Source organism: Phyllostomus hastatus, unplaced genomic scaffold (genome assembly GCF_019186645.2).
Source record: "Phyllostomus hastatus isolate PE091 unplaced genomic scaffold, TTU_PhHast_1.1 phas_scaffold_317, whole genome shotgun sequence".
Taxonomy (NCBI): domain Eukaryota; kingdom Metazoa; phylum Chordata; class Mammalia; order Chiroptera; family Phyllostomidae; genus Phyllostomus; species Phyllostomus hastatus.
The window spans coordinates 6,216,585-6,231,434 of record NW_025334023.1 but is presented as its reverse complement, the minus strand read 5'-3'; the positions used below and the strand labels follow the sequence as shown (position 1 = coordinate 6,231,434).

At 48.1% G+C, this 14,850-nt stretch overlaps 1 protein-coding gene across 2 annotated transcripts in view; it reads right to left on the bottom strand.

Annotated features, from left to right (window-relative positions):
- USP35 (ubiquitin specific peptidase 35) overlaps window positions 1-14,850 on the bottom strand; it is a 30,950-nt gene that overhangs the window by 4,126 nt on the left and 11,974 nt on the right. For both annotated transcript variants that reach the window (XM_045818266.1, XM_045818267.1), the window contains 3 exons: window positions 14,163-14,321; window positions 9,615-9,808; window positions 935-1,028 (listed from right to left, as the gene is read on the bottom strand). In XM_045818266.1, coding sequence (XP_045674222.1) covers window positions 935-1,028; window positions 9,615-9,808; window positions 14,163-14,321 — 447 coding nt within the window. The remainder of the gene's footprint in view (window positions 1-934; window positions 1,029-9,614; window positions 9,809-14,162; window positions 14,322-14,850) is intronic.

Sequence of the window (14,850 nt, the reverse complement as noted above, 5' to 3'; positions counted from 1 at the left end):
AGGAGCAGGAGGCTGCTCCCCAGCCAGCACTACAGCATGCTGGGCCTGCAGGTCTACCAGGGGATTCTGGGCCCCAAACTTTCCAGTCTCCTCACTGAAGCCCTCCCTTCCCTAGTCCTCCCCTACCCACCCCATCCCTCCAAACCCACACTACCTATGAGCAGGCATCACGTTCACGGAGAGAACAACCCACTAGGCATTTGCTCTCCCATGACACACCTCATGCTCTCTCTCCAGGTGCCTGCTCACTGCCATTCCCTCTGCCTCCTTGCATACCCTCCTCCCTTGCCAAAAGCTTAGCTACAATCCAAGTCTCAGATGCACCTGTTCCACGATGTCACCCGTTCCAAGATGTCTTCCGCATGGCCCCTTCCCCATCAGAACCAACCTCTCCCCGCCTTGCATGTGCACAAGAGACTGCACCTCCTTCTGTCCAGGATTACCACTGTCATCTGCAGGTTCATCTCCCCCCGCCCCCTGACTGTGAGGGAGGCGCTGTTGCTTACTCATCTCCGTGCCCCCACACCGGGCCTTGTATAATGCCCAGCCAAGGGCTTTAGGTTCCATGAGGGCAGAGACCGTGGACAAAGCAAATATGGTCCTCAGGGTACCTAGCAACATGAGTGATCAAAAATGACAGCAGATGAACACAGCAACACCTACAGCAATGGACCAAATCGCTGATGTGAGAATGTGCAGTGGGCAGATGTGCTAGCGGGCAGCATAGCACACAAGAGGGCTTAAGGAGGCCCCCTGTCAGGTAAGAGTACCGAATCGGCTCCATGGGCTTTGGCCATGAACCCAGGCCAGCCTGGACTGGGGCTCTTACACCAGGAAGTGGGGCCTGATAGCCAGCTGCAGGCAGATCCCGGGGACGGGAAGGATGTCAGACAGAGGCCTCCTCTCTATCACGCCCAGCTCCCCCTGCACTCACCTGGCTGTGCTCCAGGAAGGCGAAGAGCCACTGCAGCTTGGTCATCAAGGGCTGTGAGTTGTTCTCAGTCAAACGGAGCACACAGTGTCTGAAGCTTCGAAACAAAGCAGGAGCACCAGGGTAAGCAAGGGCACCCAAGGGGCCCATACTCACCCATGCCGCGGGCAACCCAGAGCCTCCAGGCTTAGAGGCAGAAGAGCCCCTTGCAGCTCAAGTCTGGGCCAGGGGCAGGGGAGGAGGAGCAGGTGAACGACTCAGCTTGGATAAGCTGGGCCCAGGAGGTGACCCCTGATGTCCCTTCCACTTCTGACAGCCCACGACTCCAAGATTCGAAGATTCGAATGTCCTACATCCTATGGTGCTGAGGTTCTAAGGCCAGAACTCTCCGGGGTGCTCTAGAGTCCCTGCCAATACCATCGCCAGCCACTCACACCTCTGCCCTGCTTCCCCAGGACACGGTGTTCACACCCGCTGAGAGCTGCAGACCCTGCTCGGACCTCAGCCCACAAAGTCTGCTCTCGAACTCCTCCTCAGGGCCCCTGTCACTGTGCCTAAGCCCACCCCAAGTGGTCGCCCTCCCTTTAAATAAGGGAGGCGGGCTCAGTGTGAAGAAGATGCCGAGAGAAAAGGGCTCCATAAGGGTACATGAGCCCCAAGTGACAGAGGTCTGATGTCATGGGCTGTGGGAAGGAGCCCCTCCTGACACCCATATTCCCTGCCACAGTCAGATGCTCAGGCCCCAGCGCAGCTCGGGTTCTAACGAGGAGTCTGGGCAGGCCGGTCAGACCCGAGCCCACATGCAGAGCAGAGCTGCCGAAGTGCGCTCCGTGACTCAGTCTGTGGCAAGGTCAGTTCAGAAATCGAGCATTTGGAAACTTGTGACTTGACATTTCTAGGACCACACAAGCACAGTACCCTTTTTCTAAGTCATTTTGTTATGTTTTGCAAAAGTAATGGTCTGCAGAGACTGGAAATTAAAAAATAAATAAACAAAGCTAGTTCTTCAGCAGGAAGTGTGGGAAGCGCAGCAGCAGCCCATGAGCAAGTCCCAGCGACCCAACCCCCTCCCACTACAGCTCAGCGAGAACAAAACCGACGTGAGGTCATACCATAATTCCAAAGCAAAGCTCACTTACACTGTGGGTTTTATTAGAGATCTCTTGAGTGTGGCATTGGCAAAAGAGCATCTGAATGAATCAGGGGAACAGAACAGAGACCCCACAAAAGGACTCACGTAAATACAGTCTACTGAACACGGGCGCAGGAGCAAAGGCGACAGAACGGAGCCAGGACAGTCCAGGCAATGAGGGCGCTGGAACAACTGGCATCCATGTGCGAAGAACTGAATCGAGACACCAGACCTTACGCCCATCACAAAAATAAACTCGAAATGGATCCAAGCGCTAAACAGAAAACAAAACTGTGAAAATCCCAGAAGAAAACACAGGGAAAATCCCGGATGACCCTGGATACACCGATGCCCTTTTAGATCCAACAGAAATGATCCATGGCAGAAATACTTGATAAGCTGAATGTTATTAAAATTAAAAGACCAAGAGAATCAGGAGATAAGCCAGAGACTAGGAGAAAATACTTGCAAAAGACTCATCTGATAGAGGACTGTTATCCAAAATATACAAAGCATTCTTAAAATTCAACAGTAAGAAAAAAACAACCGGGTTGAAAAAAATAGGCTAAACATTCTTCATAGACATCTGACCAAAGAAGATGTACAGACAGCAAAGAAGGACATGAAAAGATGCTCCACCATCATATGCCATCGCAGGAATGCTAACCAAAGCAAAGAGATACACCAGTCGGAATGACCAAAACCCAGGACACCGACACCACCAAACGCTGCGAAGGGTGTGGAGCATCAGGAACTGTCATCCGCTGCTACTGGGAATGCAGAATGGCGCAGCCTATTTGGACGTCAGTTCGGTGGTTTCTCACAAAATTAAACATACTCTGGAGAACGACCCGAAGACGAGCTGAACAGAGCCCCTACAACTAAGGACAGAAAGAAGAAGCCACATCCAGACTGGTAGGAGGGGTGGGGATGCAAAATGGGCTGGTCCCACGCCCACATGTGGTGGTTAAGAAATGGGAGAGAGATCTCAGTGGTCCAGGGCCTCCCTGAGGGGCGAGGGATCCCACACCAGGACTCCCAGTCCAGGGTTGCAAAGCCAGGAAGAGAAGTCCCCATAGCTGCTGGCTGTGAAAACCAGCAGGGATAGAGCCGCTGGAATCCCAGGCACCCTTAAAGGGCCTGTGCATGAACTTAGTCACTCACAGACTCACTCTGAGCTCCAGTGCTGGGGCATCAGCTGAAAAAGTGCCAGGGACTTATGGGGAGGGGCTGAATTGACTAACTTCAGGGTATGGGCTGCAGGCACAGGGGTCAGGCCAGCTCACTGGGGTCAGAAGTGCCCACAGACGCCATTGTTCCTTTGTTGAGCCCTGGCAAGCACAAGTGAGCACCAAATCTGAGCTCTCTGTTACCTTAGCTAACACAATCTGCCCTGCCTCGTGATTCCCTGAGACCCTGCCTTACCCAGCTCGAATGCTCCACCTGACCTCTTCTAGCAGCTTCTCCATACAAGTGGCCTGTCTCTGCTCACACTGCAGACTTTTCTAAAATATCTCAAAGGACCACAAAGCCCTAACGAGCAGCATGTCACCTCAGTGTGCAACATAACTCTTGCTAAGTGGCCCCAAATACAGCAGTAGTGGCAGCCAGCCTCAGTTCACAGCTTAGCTTCTCTGAGGCACCACCAAGCCCAGCATAGGCAGCAACCAACTGCAGATCACTTTGTACCTCCTACCAGGTAGCTCTGGATGAGACACAGGCAGTAGCTGAACTTGGCCTGTACCAAAGCCTCTCCCAAGAGACCCCAAAACCAACACACCCAGTGGCTGGCTTCAGACCACACCAGAGCCTCACTAAAGCAAACCCCACTCCATGGGGTCAGTCCCTGCACAACAGCTCATCCACTGGAGTCATGGCCATTCCTCACAGCCAGTCAGCCTCAGGGTAGGTCCCTCCCACTGACCAGCCAACAGCAGTCAAGACTCGACTACAACAGGAGGGCTCACACAACCACCACGATGGACACCCCTGGAGCACCCAGCACAGGTGACCAGGGAGACTGCACCACAGAGCCCCACAGGACACCTACTATGTTAAGTCCACTCTGACAAGACCAGGAGATATAGCAGATCCACCTAATACAGAGACACAAGCACAGGGAGTCAGTCAACATGAGGAGACTAAGAAACATGACCCAAAGAAAGAACAGAATAAAACTGCAGAAGAACTGAACAAAATGGAGACAAGCAATCTACCAGATACAGAGTTCAAGCACTGATTATGAGACGCTCAGTGAACTTAGGGGAAGAATAGATGAACTTAGTGAGAACTTTAACAAACAGATAGGAAACAAAAATGGACATAGAAAACATTAAAAAGAATCTGTCAGAATGGAAGGATAACTGAAATGAAGAATACATTAGAGGGAATGCATTAGAGACAAATTAGCTTACTGATGGGAGGGGAAAACACATACACACAGTAAATTAACTGACACAGAGGGTCAAATCAGTGATTTGGGAGACAAAGGAGTAGAAAACACCCAATCAGAACAGCAAAAAGAAAAATGAATTTAAGAAAAAATGAGGATAGTTAAGGGATCTCTGAGAACTTATCAAATGTAACAACATTCACTTAATAGGGGCACCAGAAAAAGAGAGAGCAAAGGATTGAAAATCTGGACACAAATCCAGGAAGCAGAGAGTTACAAACAAGATAAACCTAAAAAGGCCCACATCAAGACACATCATAATTAAAATGTCAAAGGTTAAAAACAAAGACAGAATCATAAAAGCAGCAAGAAAAAAGCAGTTAGTTACCTACAAGGGACCTCCCATAAGACTGTAAGCTAATTTCCCAACAAAAACTTTGCAGGCCAGAAGGGACTGGCACAAACATTCAAAGTGATGAAAAGCAGGGAGCTACAACCAAGATCACTTACCCAGCAAGGCTATCATCTAAAATTTAAGGAAAAAATAAAGAGTTTCGCAGGCAAGAAAAAGCTACAGGAGTTCATCGTCACCAAACCAATATTATAAACAATGTTAAAGGAACTTCTTTAAGAAAGAAAAAATAAGCCCTGGCTGGCGTAGCTCAGTGGATTGAGCGCGGGCTGGGAACCAAAGTGTCCCAGGTTCGATTCCCAGCCAGGGTACATTCCTGGGTTGCAGGCCAGAACCCCCAGCAACCACACATTGATGTCTCTCTCTCTCTCTCTCTCTCTCCCCTCCCCCCCCTTCCCTCTCTAAAAATAAATAAAATCTTAAAAAAAAAAAAAGAAATGCTCAGTTTAAAAAAAAAAAGAAAAAGAAAAAATAAAAAGATCAAAAGCATGAATAATAAAATGACAATAACTACATACCTATCAATATTACTTTAGGTGTAAACAGACTAAATGTTCCAATCGCAAGACACAGGGTGGCTGAATGGATAAAAATACAGGATGCACACACATGCTGCCTCCAAGAGACCCACCTCAGCCTGGGAGACACACACAGCCTGAAAGTAAAGGGATGCAAAGATACATTTCACGCAGATGGAAACAAAAAGCCTGGGTAGCAAGACTTACATCAGACAAAACAGACTTTAAAACAAAGGCTATAACAAACAACAAAAAAGAACATTTCATAATCATCAAGGGATCGATCCAACAAAAGGATATAGCCCATGTAAACATTTACACACCCACCAGAGAAGCACTTGCATATATATGGTAACACATCAACTACAAAGACCGTACACCATGATCAAGAGGGATTTATTCCTAGGATGAAAGGTTGGTTCAATATTCACAAATCAATTAATGTGATATACCACATAAATAAAGGATTAAAACCATATGATCATATCAATGCAGGCTGAAAAAGCATTTGACAAAATCCAGCACCCATTTATGATAAAAACACACAGCAAAGTGGGAACAGGGGGAGCATTCCTCAACATAGTAACAGCCACGTATGACAAAAACACAGCCAACATCATACTCAACAGGGAAAAACTAAAAGCATTTTCCTTTAGATCATGAACAAGAAAAGAATGTCCATTATCACTTTAATTCAACATACTATTGGAAGTTCTAGTCACAATAACCATGAAAGGAAAAGAAATAAAGGCATCCAAGAAAAAAGAAATTGAAAGGAAGAAGTGTCATTATTAGCAGATGACAAGCTATACAGAGAACCCTGAAGGTCCACCAAAAAAAACCCCAAAACTACTAGAACTGACACATGAATTCAGTAAAGTAACAGGATACAAAATTAAGACCCAGAAATCTGGCACATTTTTACATATGATGACAAACTACCAGAAAAAAAATAAGAAACAATCCCATTTAAAATTGCATCAAAAAATAAATAAAATACTTAGGAGTAAATTTAACTAGGGATGTAAAGGACCTGTACATGAAAAACTATAAGACACTGAAGAAACTGAAGATACAAATAAATGGAAGAATATACTGTGCTCATAGAGAAAAAGAGGTAACATTGTTAAAATGTCCATGCTACCCAAAGCAATCTACAGATTTGATAAAATCCCTATCTAATTCCAATTGCATTTCCCACAGAAACAGAAAAAAAAATCCTAAAATTTGTATGAAAACACAAAAATACCCTCAATAGCCAAAGCATTCTTGAAAAAGAAGAACAAAGATAGAGGCATCATGCATCCTGACTTCAAACTATATTACAGAGCTATAGTAGTCAAAGTAGTATGGTATTAGCATAAAACATACACATGGATCAATGAAACAGAACAGAGTGCCCAGAAATAAACCCGCACATACATGGCCAATTACTATACAGCAAAAGTACCAAGAATATACAATGGGGAAAGGACATTCTCTTCCATAAATCGTGTTGAAAACACTGGACCACTATCTTATACCATACACTAATATCAATTCAAAATCAATTAAGAACTGGATGTAAGATCTGAAAACATCTAATTCCTATAAGAAAACATAGGCTATATGCTCCTTGACACCGATCCTGGTGATAATATTTTTTGGAACTGACACCAAAAGCAAAGGCAACAAAAGCAAAACAAACAAGTGGAACTACATTAAACCAAAAAGCTTCTGCATATCTATAGATCCAAAATATATAAATAACCCATACAACTCAATAGCAAAAAAAAAAAACAAACAAACAAAAAAAAACCCAAAACAAGAAACATAAAGCCCAATCTGATTAAAAAATAGGTAGGGGATCTGAACAGACATTTTTCCAAAGGAGACACGCATGTGACTGACGGGTATGTGAAAAGGTGCTGGGTCCCATCAGGGAGATGCACGTCGAAACCACGGTGAGCAATCACTGCACGCCTGCTAGAATGGCTGCCACCACCGAGACAACAGACAAGGGCTGGTGAGGACATGGAGAAAAGGGGACCCTCGGGCCCCGCTGGTGGAATGCCAATGGATGCAGCCACTGTGGAAAACAGTGCAGAGGTTCAAAAACAATTTCAAACAGAATTACCATGTGTTCCAGCAATCGCACTCCTGAGTGAGTATTCAAAAAAAACAAAACACTAACTTGAAAAGGTATCTGCTCCCCCATGTTCACTGTAGCAGTATCTGCAACATGGAAACAACCTGAGTGTCCATGGAGAGACAATGGATAAGAAAATGTGAGCTATGGTTATAACATTCAGGAGAAAAGGAAATCTGTCATTGTGACAACTAAAGGAACCTGGAGGGCACTGTGCTAAGTGAAATAGTCAGACAGAAAAAGGCAAATACTGTATGATCAAATTTATATACGGAATCTCAGATGAAAAAACACCCAACCAAACTCATAGATTCCGAGATGCACTGTTGGCTGCCAGAGGCGAGCAGTGGTGAGTGGGCAGAGGGCGGGGGGGGTGGGGGGGTGGCGGTGGCTGTGCTGTGCAGCTTGGCGACCACACTGCCAATACTGTGCTGCTGTGCTGTGTGTGTGAGAGGTGCTGAGAGTAAATCTTAAAAGTTTTCATCACAAGGAAAACATCTGTAAGTACGCATGGTGATGGAAGTTACCTAGACTTATTATGGTGATGATTTAATAAAACATACATAAATCATTATGTTAATATGTTAATATAAGTCACAATCTCAAACGATAAATAAATAAAAGTAGCCTCTTTCAGTAGCAAAAAGTAGCCTCTTTCAGTAGCAAAAATAAAAAATAACTGTCCACAGGGTGAAAAGGCAACCCACAGAATAGGAAAAAATATTTGCAAATCAGGCATCTGATAAGGGATCAATATCCAGAATACACAGAGAAGTCCGAAACTCAACAAAAAAGCAAACGACCCAATTCAATAATGGGCAGTGAACTTGAACAGGCATTCCCCTGAAGAAAATGTACACATGGACAATAAGCAAATGAAGATGCTCAACATCACTAATCATTAGGGAAAAGCAAATCAAAACTACAGTGACACCACCTCACCATTAGGATGACTAGCAAACAAACCCATGGAAATTAGTGATGGCAAGGGTATGGAAAAACTGGAACCCTGCACATTGCTGGTGGGGCTATAAAATGGTGCAGCCACTATGGGGAACAGTATGGAGATTCCTCAAGAAGCTAAAAATAGAATTACTCTATGACCCAGCAATTCTACTTCAAAAGAATTGAAAGCAGTATCTAAAAGAAATACCTGCCCACCATGTCCATAGCACCATTCTCCACAACAGCTACAACAGGGAAGCAACTCAGCTGCGCACTGACCAACGAATGGGTCGCCAAACTGTGGCTTCTACAGACAGCAGAGTATTACTCAGCCTTTAAAAGGAAAGAAACCCCGCAGTTGCTACAACATGGGTGAACCTTGAAGACATCTGCTAAGTGAACTTTGCCAACCACAAAAAGATAAATGCTGTAGGATTCCACTAATCAGTGACGGAAAATACAATGGTGGCTGGGGGGGACGGGGATGATAAAAATATGAGACGTTATTGTTTATTAGGCACAGAGTTTCAGGTTTACAGACGGAAAAGAGTTATGGGGTGAGTGGTGGTGGCAGCTGCACAACAATTTGGATGCATTTATACCACTGAACTTAAAAATGTTTAAGATGGTAAATTTTATGTCATGTGCATTTTAACACACATATCAGAAAAGCAAAAGTGGAGGGGTGGTGGGGGAAGGCCTACTCCTGTGGCTAGAACCCTGAGTGATTTTTAAGCCAAAAGTTGGATAGTTAGCCATTGATAGCAAAAATTTTGTTTTAGCAAAGGGGGGTGCAGGGAGCATCTAATGCCAGGGTGAGGGGAGCTCCACTCTGGAAGCCACAATCCACCCAGGGAGTCTAGGAGAAGGGTCGGTAATGCCCTCCAACCCAGAGCAGACCCCTTCCCACTGCCACCCAGTCCCTGCAGCCCCACCTCCAGCTCCCATCCAGCCCCAACCTACTGCTTGGCAGTGGCCTGGAGACCTCTGGGTCCCTCACCCATTCTTAATGTACCCACAGTCCTCAGGGAATAATGCCAACAGTGCAAAGCAGGACTCACCCCCTCCAACCCCCATCCTCATCCTTATCTTCACACACCAGGGAGACCAAAGGAGAGAGGCAGGGACAGAGAGGGGGTTCAAAAGCAGCACCTACTCAGAAGCCATGAACAAGGCCTGAAGGATACTGTTCACGTAGCACGTGTTGCCCAGATTGATTAAACCAATCTTGCCCGTGTCTGACTTGGCCATGAGCCGGGGGAAGAAGCCAGCCAGCTCACTCTTCTGTGAGGTCCAGGCATCCTGCCCCAGTAGCTGCTTGATGCGGTCCTCATTGGGGACATGAAGGTCCTGAGGAGGGAACAAGCCGGCAGGAGAGTGGGCACCAGGGTCAGCTCATAAAACATCACCTCCTCTGGGGAGCCTTCTTGGACTGCAACCTACCCCACACCCACCCAAGTACACTCCCCACAAATGTTCTAGAGGGGTGTGTGAATAGTCTCCTGCTTTCAAACTTATTCCAGGTTCTTACCTTGACATCTGGGCCTTCTACGTGATCTTTCATGTCACAGCTGCCTTAAGAAGGTGGTAAAACACCCATTGAATGAAGGAAAGAAAACTAAGACTCAGATAAAGAATTTCCCAGGGACTTACAGACAGTACGTAAAGAATCTGTGCCATCCTAGGCAGAGCCCAGGGTATGACAGACCCTGAGCAATGACAACGCTGGCCCCAGGTCCAGCATTGTCAAAATCTTAATCCTAGTCCCGACTCTTGTCCTCACTAGCTGTCTGGCCATGGTCAGTGAGCCTCTCTCAGTCAGTTAACCTCCCTGGGCCTCAGTTTCCCCATTTGTCCAGTGAGGACACTCCTACCTGATGTCAGGGGGGCACTGTAGACTGTCACGGTGCTCACACGCAGTGACACTCCTGCTTCACTGTCCACTTCTAGGTTTGCTTTGCTGAATTAGTCACCCCCCTGGAACTTGCTCCTACAGTGAGGACGGTGACAGTGTCCCAGGGATCTGAGGTATGGGCCCTGGGTCATGGGCTCAGGGACTAGCAAGCTTTCCCACCCATTATCCTTTTTCACATTAAACAGATGCACCTAAAAGAATATTACCAAGCAATGGCCCTAATAATGATATGCTGTAAAGAAAAACACCTACACATAATGTAGAGTTACTAAGTAGATGTAAGTGACACTCATAGTAGTTCTGTGAGCCCTGCTCTTATTTCCAGATCCTGAGCTCAGTCCCTAGATTTGTTCGGGGCTCCAGAGCTTCAGACCAGCTTAGCACCAAAGTGCCCTGGCGCACACCCTCCGGCAGAAGTCTGGCTCAAGCAGTGGTCCAACCCTTCTGCTGCTTGGTCTTTTGTCAGGACCACTTATCAGACAGTTTATTGGGTCAGTTTACTTCTCAGGGACGATAAAAAATGCAGGCACTGCCAGCGGTGAAATACGGAGATATGAGGCCAGTGTGGTCTTGGTCCACTCTTCTTCCTGCCCATTGCTCCTGTCCGTCACCGTTCCACACAACGCAAACAAACAGGGACAAAAGCAGAGAGCCCCATGCACGCACGTGCACACAGAAGCAGCAGAAATATCTACACTAAGACAGAAACATCAACTGCAGCCCTGGTTTGTGTGGCTCAGTGAACGGAGTGCCAGCCTAAGAACCAAATGGTCATCAGTTCGATTCCCAGTCGGGGCACACCCCTGGGTTGTAGGCCATCCCCAGTAAGGGGTGCATGAGAGGCAACCACACATTGATGTTTCTCTCTCTCTCTCTTTCTCCCTCCCTTCTCCTCTCTGAAATAAATTAAATCTTAAAAAAAAAGAAACATTAAATGCCATGTCCCCAAGGAAGGTAACATTGTCCTCTTAGGAAAATAAGAACTTCCAAATAACTCTAAGCTCCTAATGTCTAGCTGCAGTGTTTCCCTTCGCAAGGACCACTGCCCCCAGAGAAGGTGCCATAACCTGATACAACTGTCTACGTGAGAGAACCTCCCAGAATTTATTCATAAAGGAGCCGAGGTACAAAGAAGGATGCACTACAGGATACACGTGAGGGACCCTTACTGTGGGGTTATTGGCACACACACCAGCCTGTGCCACCGGGCACTCACAGCCACGGGGCCAAAGCAGTGCATCTTCCTGGAGCTATAGCCTCTGACATTCAAGGAAGAAACAGGTTTATATTCAAACAAATGTAATTAGAAAATACATACCAGAATCTTTGAAATAAAATGAGATTTTAGAGAAACTCCGAGCTTGTGTCAGGCGGTTTGGGGTGGGTTTCCCCCTCTGACGTCAAGTACTTCAGTGCAAGCATTTGAAAAGCCCAGATCTGCTGGATGAAGCTGAGTCCCTCAGCCTAGTTTTCCAGGCCCTCTGCTCTGCAGATCTTACTTGTCCCCCTGCCCGCCTCTCCACGGACACATTCCCACCCCCACACCTTTCCCTCTGCCAGTCCCCATTCTACAAGGGTTTCCAGGGTCTTCTCAAACAGAGCCTTCACACTGTCTACAGCTGTCTTAGAAAGCCCGCCTCCTTGCACCTGGTGGCACAGGCATCGGCAGCCTCACCTGGTCCCCGGGACCCGACTGGAGCCCCTAGTGCACACAGCCTGGGTTTCCCTCGGGGCCCAGGGCAGGGCCGTGCCCCCTCCTCTTGGCTCACACCTCCGTGATAGCACCCTACGGTCACACCAGGCCACGTCCGCTCACTCACAGGCACTTCCTGGGCACAGAGCTCAGCATGGCACGCATCCCTGCCCACCAGAAGCTCACGCTCCGACAGGAAACGGCAACAGTCCCTTCTGACAAGTGGAAGTGCTGTCTCCTCTGCTCACCCACCTCCAGTGACGGCAGCTCACAGCCTAACAAAGCAGCCGCTTCTTTTGTGCCTAAGCTCTACTAAACTCTCTCTCCTGTTAAGTTTTAAAAAACCTGGAAGAACCAAGAAAACGCCAGAGGTTTTGTTCATTCTACCTACCAGCTCTCACTCATGGCGGATTGTTTCCTTGAGTGTTTTGTAATTTTTGGATTATAAACTCCTCTTCAGAAGAATCTTATCTTTGTGGCTTGAAAGCAGTTTCCTTTGTTGCAACCAGGCGACCCTCGGCATTACAAGCTCGAGACTGCTGTTCATATCGGTGTCCGAGCTCAGGGGTCCCACAGCCCTAAGATGGTGTGAATTTGAACCCTTAAGCCGACATGAGGGCAGGCTACTAATTGCACATTTCTTTTTTTTTTCCAGTGCAGAGTCCAGCCCAAGCCAGAAAAAGATACCTTGACATCCATTTGGGACCAAATGTGTATTTTTTTCTAGATCAGCTCTTGCTAAGAGCAAAGCCTTTCCTGGGTCCTGGCATGTGTGGGCCTCTTAGTGCTAACTCCTTACTAGGGCCAGGCCCTGAGCCTCACTCACCTCCTGTCCCTATTGGCTCAAGCCCCTTGGTGACTGACCGTTGGCCACCTCACCTTCCCTCCCTCCCCACCCCAGGGCAAAAAGAACACCACCGCTCACCATTCTGGAACTGTTTTCTCATTCTCTTTGGCCCCTGGAGATTCCCCCTTACTTTCTTGCAAGTTCAACTTTGTACTTAAAAAAAGACATTTGTTACATATTAACAAGCATTTCTAGGTACTGTGTAATGGGACACTTTTCAGGTTATCTATCTCCCCTGCTGTTTCTGTCCTAGTGTGGACATGGAAGTCAGACCAGAGGCTTTGAAAGGGCCACCACCTGCCATTGTCCACCCACGCGTGGGCCTGCCCTCTGTATGAAGCAGCCCAGTCCCGGCTGTGTCTCTCACTATCTCTGTGACTTTGCACACGTCACCAGACTTCTCCAAATCACATTTTCCTCATCGATGAAGCAAATAACAATAGTGTGTGCTTGACAGACTTCTCACGCGCGTTAGAAGAGAAAATATATGGGGAAACACCGTCACATGTGGCCCTATCTACAGATATTAGCTACCGTCCTAGCAGCCCGGCCAGCCCAGTTCAGAAGCCCCTCCTTCCCTCTAACTGGAGGTCTCTCCCTCCTCTGGTTTCTCACTGCTCCTGGCCGGCCCCATAAGTGTTTCATAAGCTGCTGAGGTCAGAGCTACTTTATAGATGTTTGTCACCTGCCCCAAGGCTGAAGGCTCCACAACAGAGGCGACTCATGGCTGTGTCTCCAGTGCCGGGTCTGTGCCCGGCACAGAGTAGGGTGTCAGTCAAGTCACGTGAACAACTGTAACCACCACCCGCTATGGAGTGCTCACAGTCTGGGCGGGAGATGGTCACTGGCAGACAGTGACCGTGTGTGACAGAGGTGTGCCCTGGGGCTGTGGGAGCCCAGGGAGACCCTGATTCGGTCAGGTTGGGGCCAACCTCAGGGAGGTGTTGGGAGTTATCAGGGAAGGCTTCCTGAGGGAGGTGAACACTTAAGCAGAGCCTTAAAGGATATACATGAGCTATCCAGGCAGAACCAGAAAGTGTTTACAGTCACAAAGAATGGCGTATGAAAGGGCTCAAAGCGATCATGAGACAGGCTGATCCATCTGGGGACTGGCAGGTGGCTCGGTGTGCCTGAGGCACAGGATGGGCCGGGGGAGGTGATGGGAGACAGCCAGGGACAAACAATGGGGGCTGCCACCGACCTGTAGTATGGCCCTGAGCAAGGGGCGCAGTGGGGCATTGTCACTCACCTTGATGGCCTCCATGACCGGCTCATACAGGTCCGGGAAGCCCGGGAACCGGAACACCATGCAGTGGACCAGCTCCGCCAGCTGCTCCAGGCAGCTGGTCCCCGAGTTGGAGTCCTCCTTGAGCAGAGAGGCCACCATAGGGGGGATGTGAGGGAGGAGCTGTGGGAGCAGAGTGGGGTTAGGCTCCACACCTGTTTCTCGCCTGAAACATGGGATGCTGGCCGCTGCCGAGCACACCCAGAGTCCCTGAGGCGGGAGGTTTGCCCGCCTGACCATGACCCCCCTTCCCCCACACGGGGCCCTGAGCTCCGCAGGCAGGAGACTCTCCTTACAAGATCTGTGGCCTTGGACACCCTGCCTCAGTCTCTTCCCCCATAAAACAGGATCAGTAACTTCCTCCTCACAGTTGAGGGGAAGCCTCAGCCAACTGACCTGCCCAGAGGCCTGAGTGACTGGGGCTTCTCTGCCCGCCCAGGAGTGACGCCAGCTGATGGGCAGCTGGTGGACAGGGCCTGAGCAACTGACCGCCTCTACAGACAAACACCATCATCTTTCACCAAACAGACACACCAAGCACCTCATCCTCACAACAGTTTTATGTGGCAGTGATTATTGTCCCCATCTTCCAAATGAAGAAGTTGAGGTTAGAGCGATGACAGAGTTTGCTGAGGATGTCACCGTGTATCTG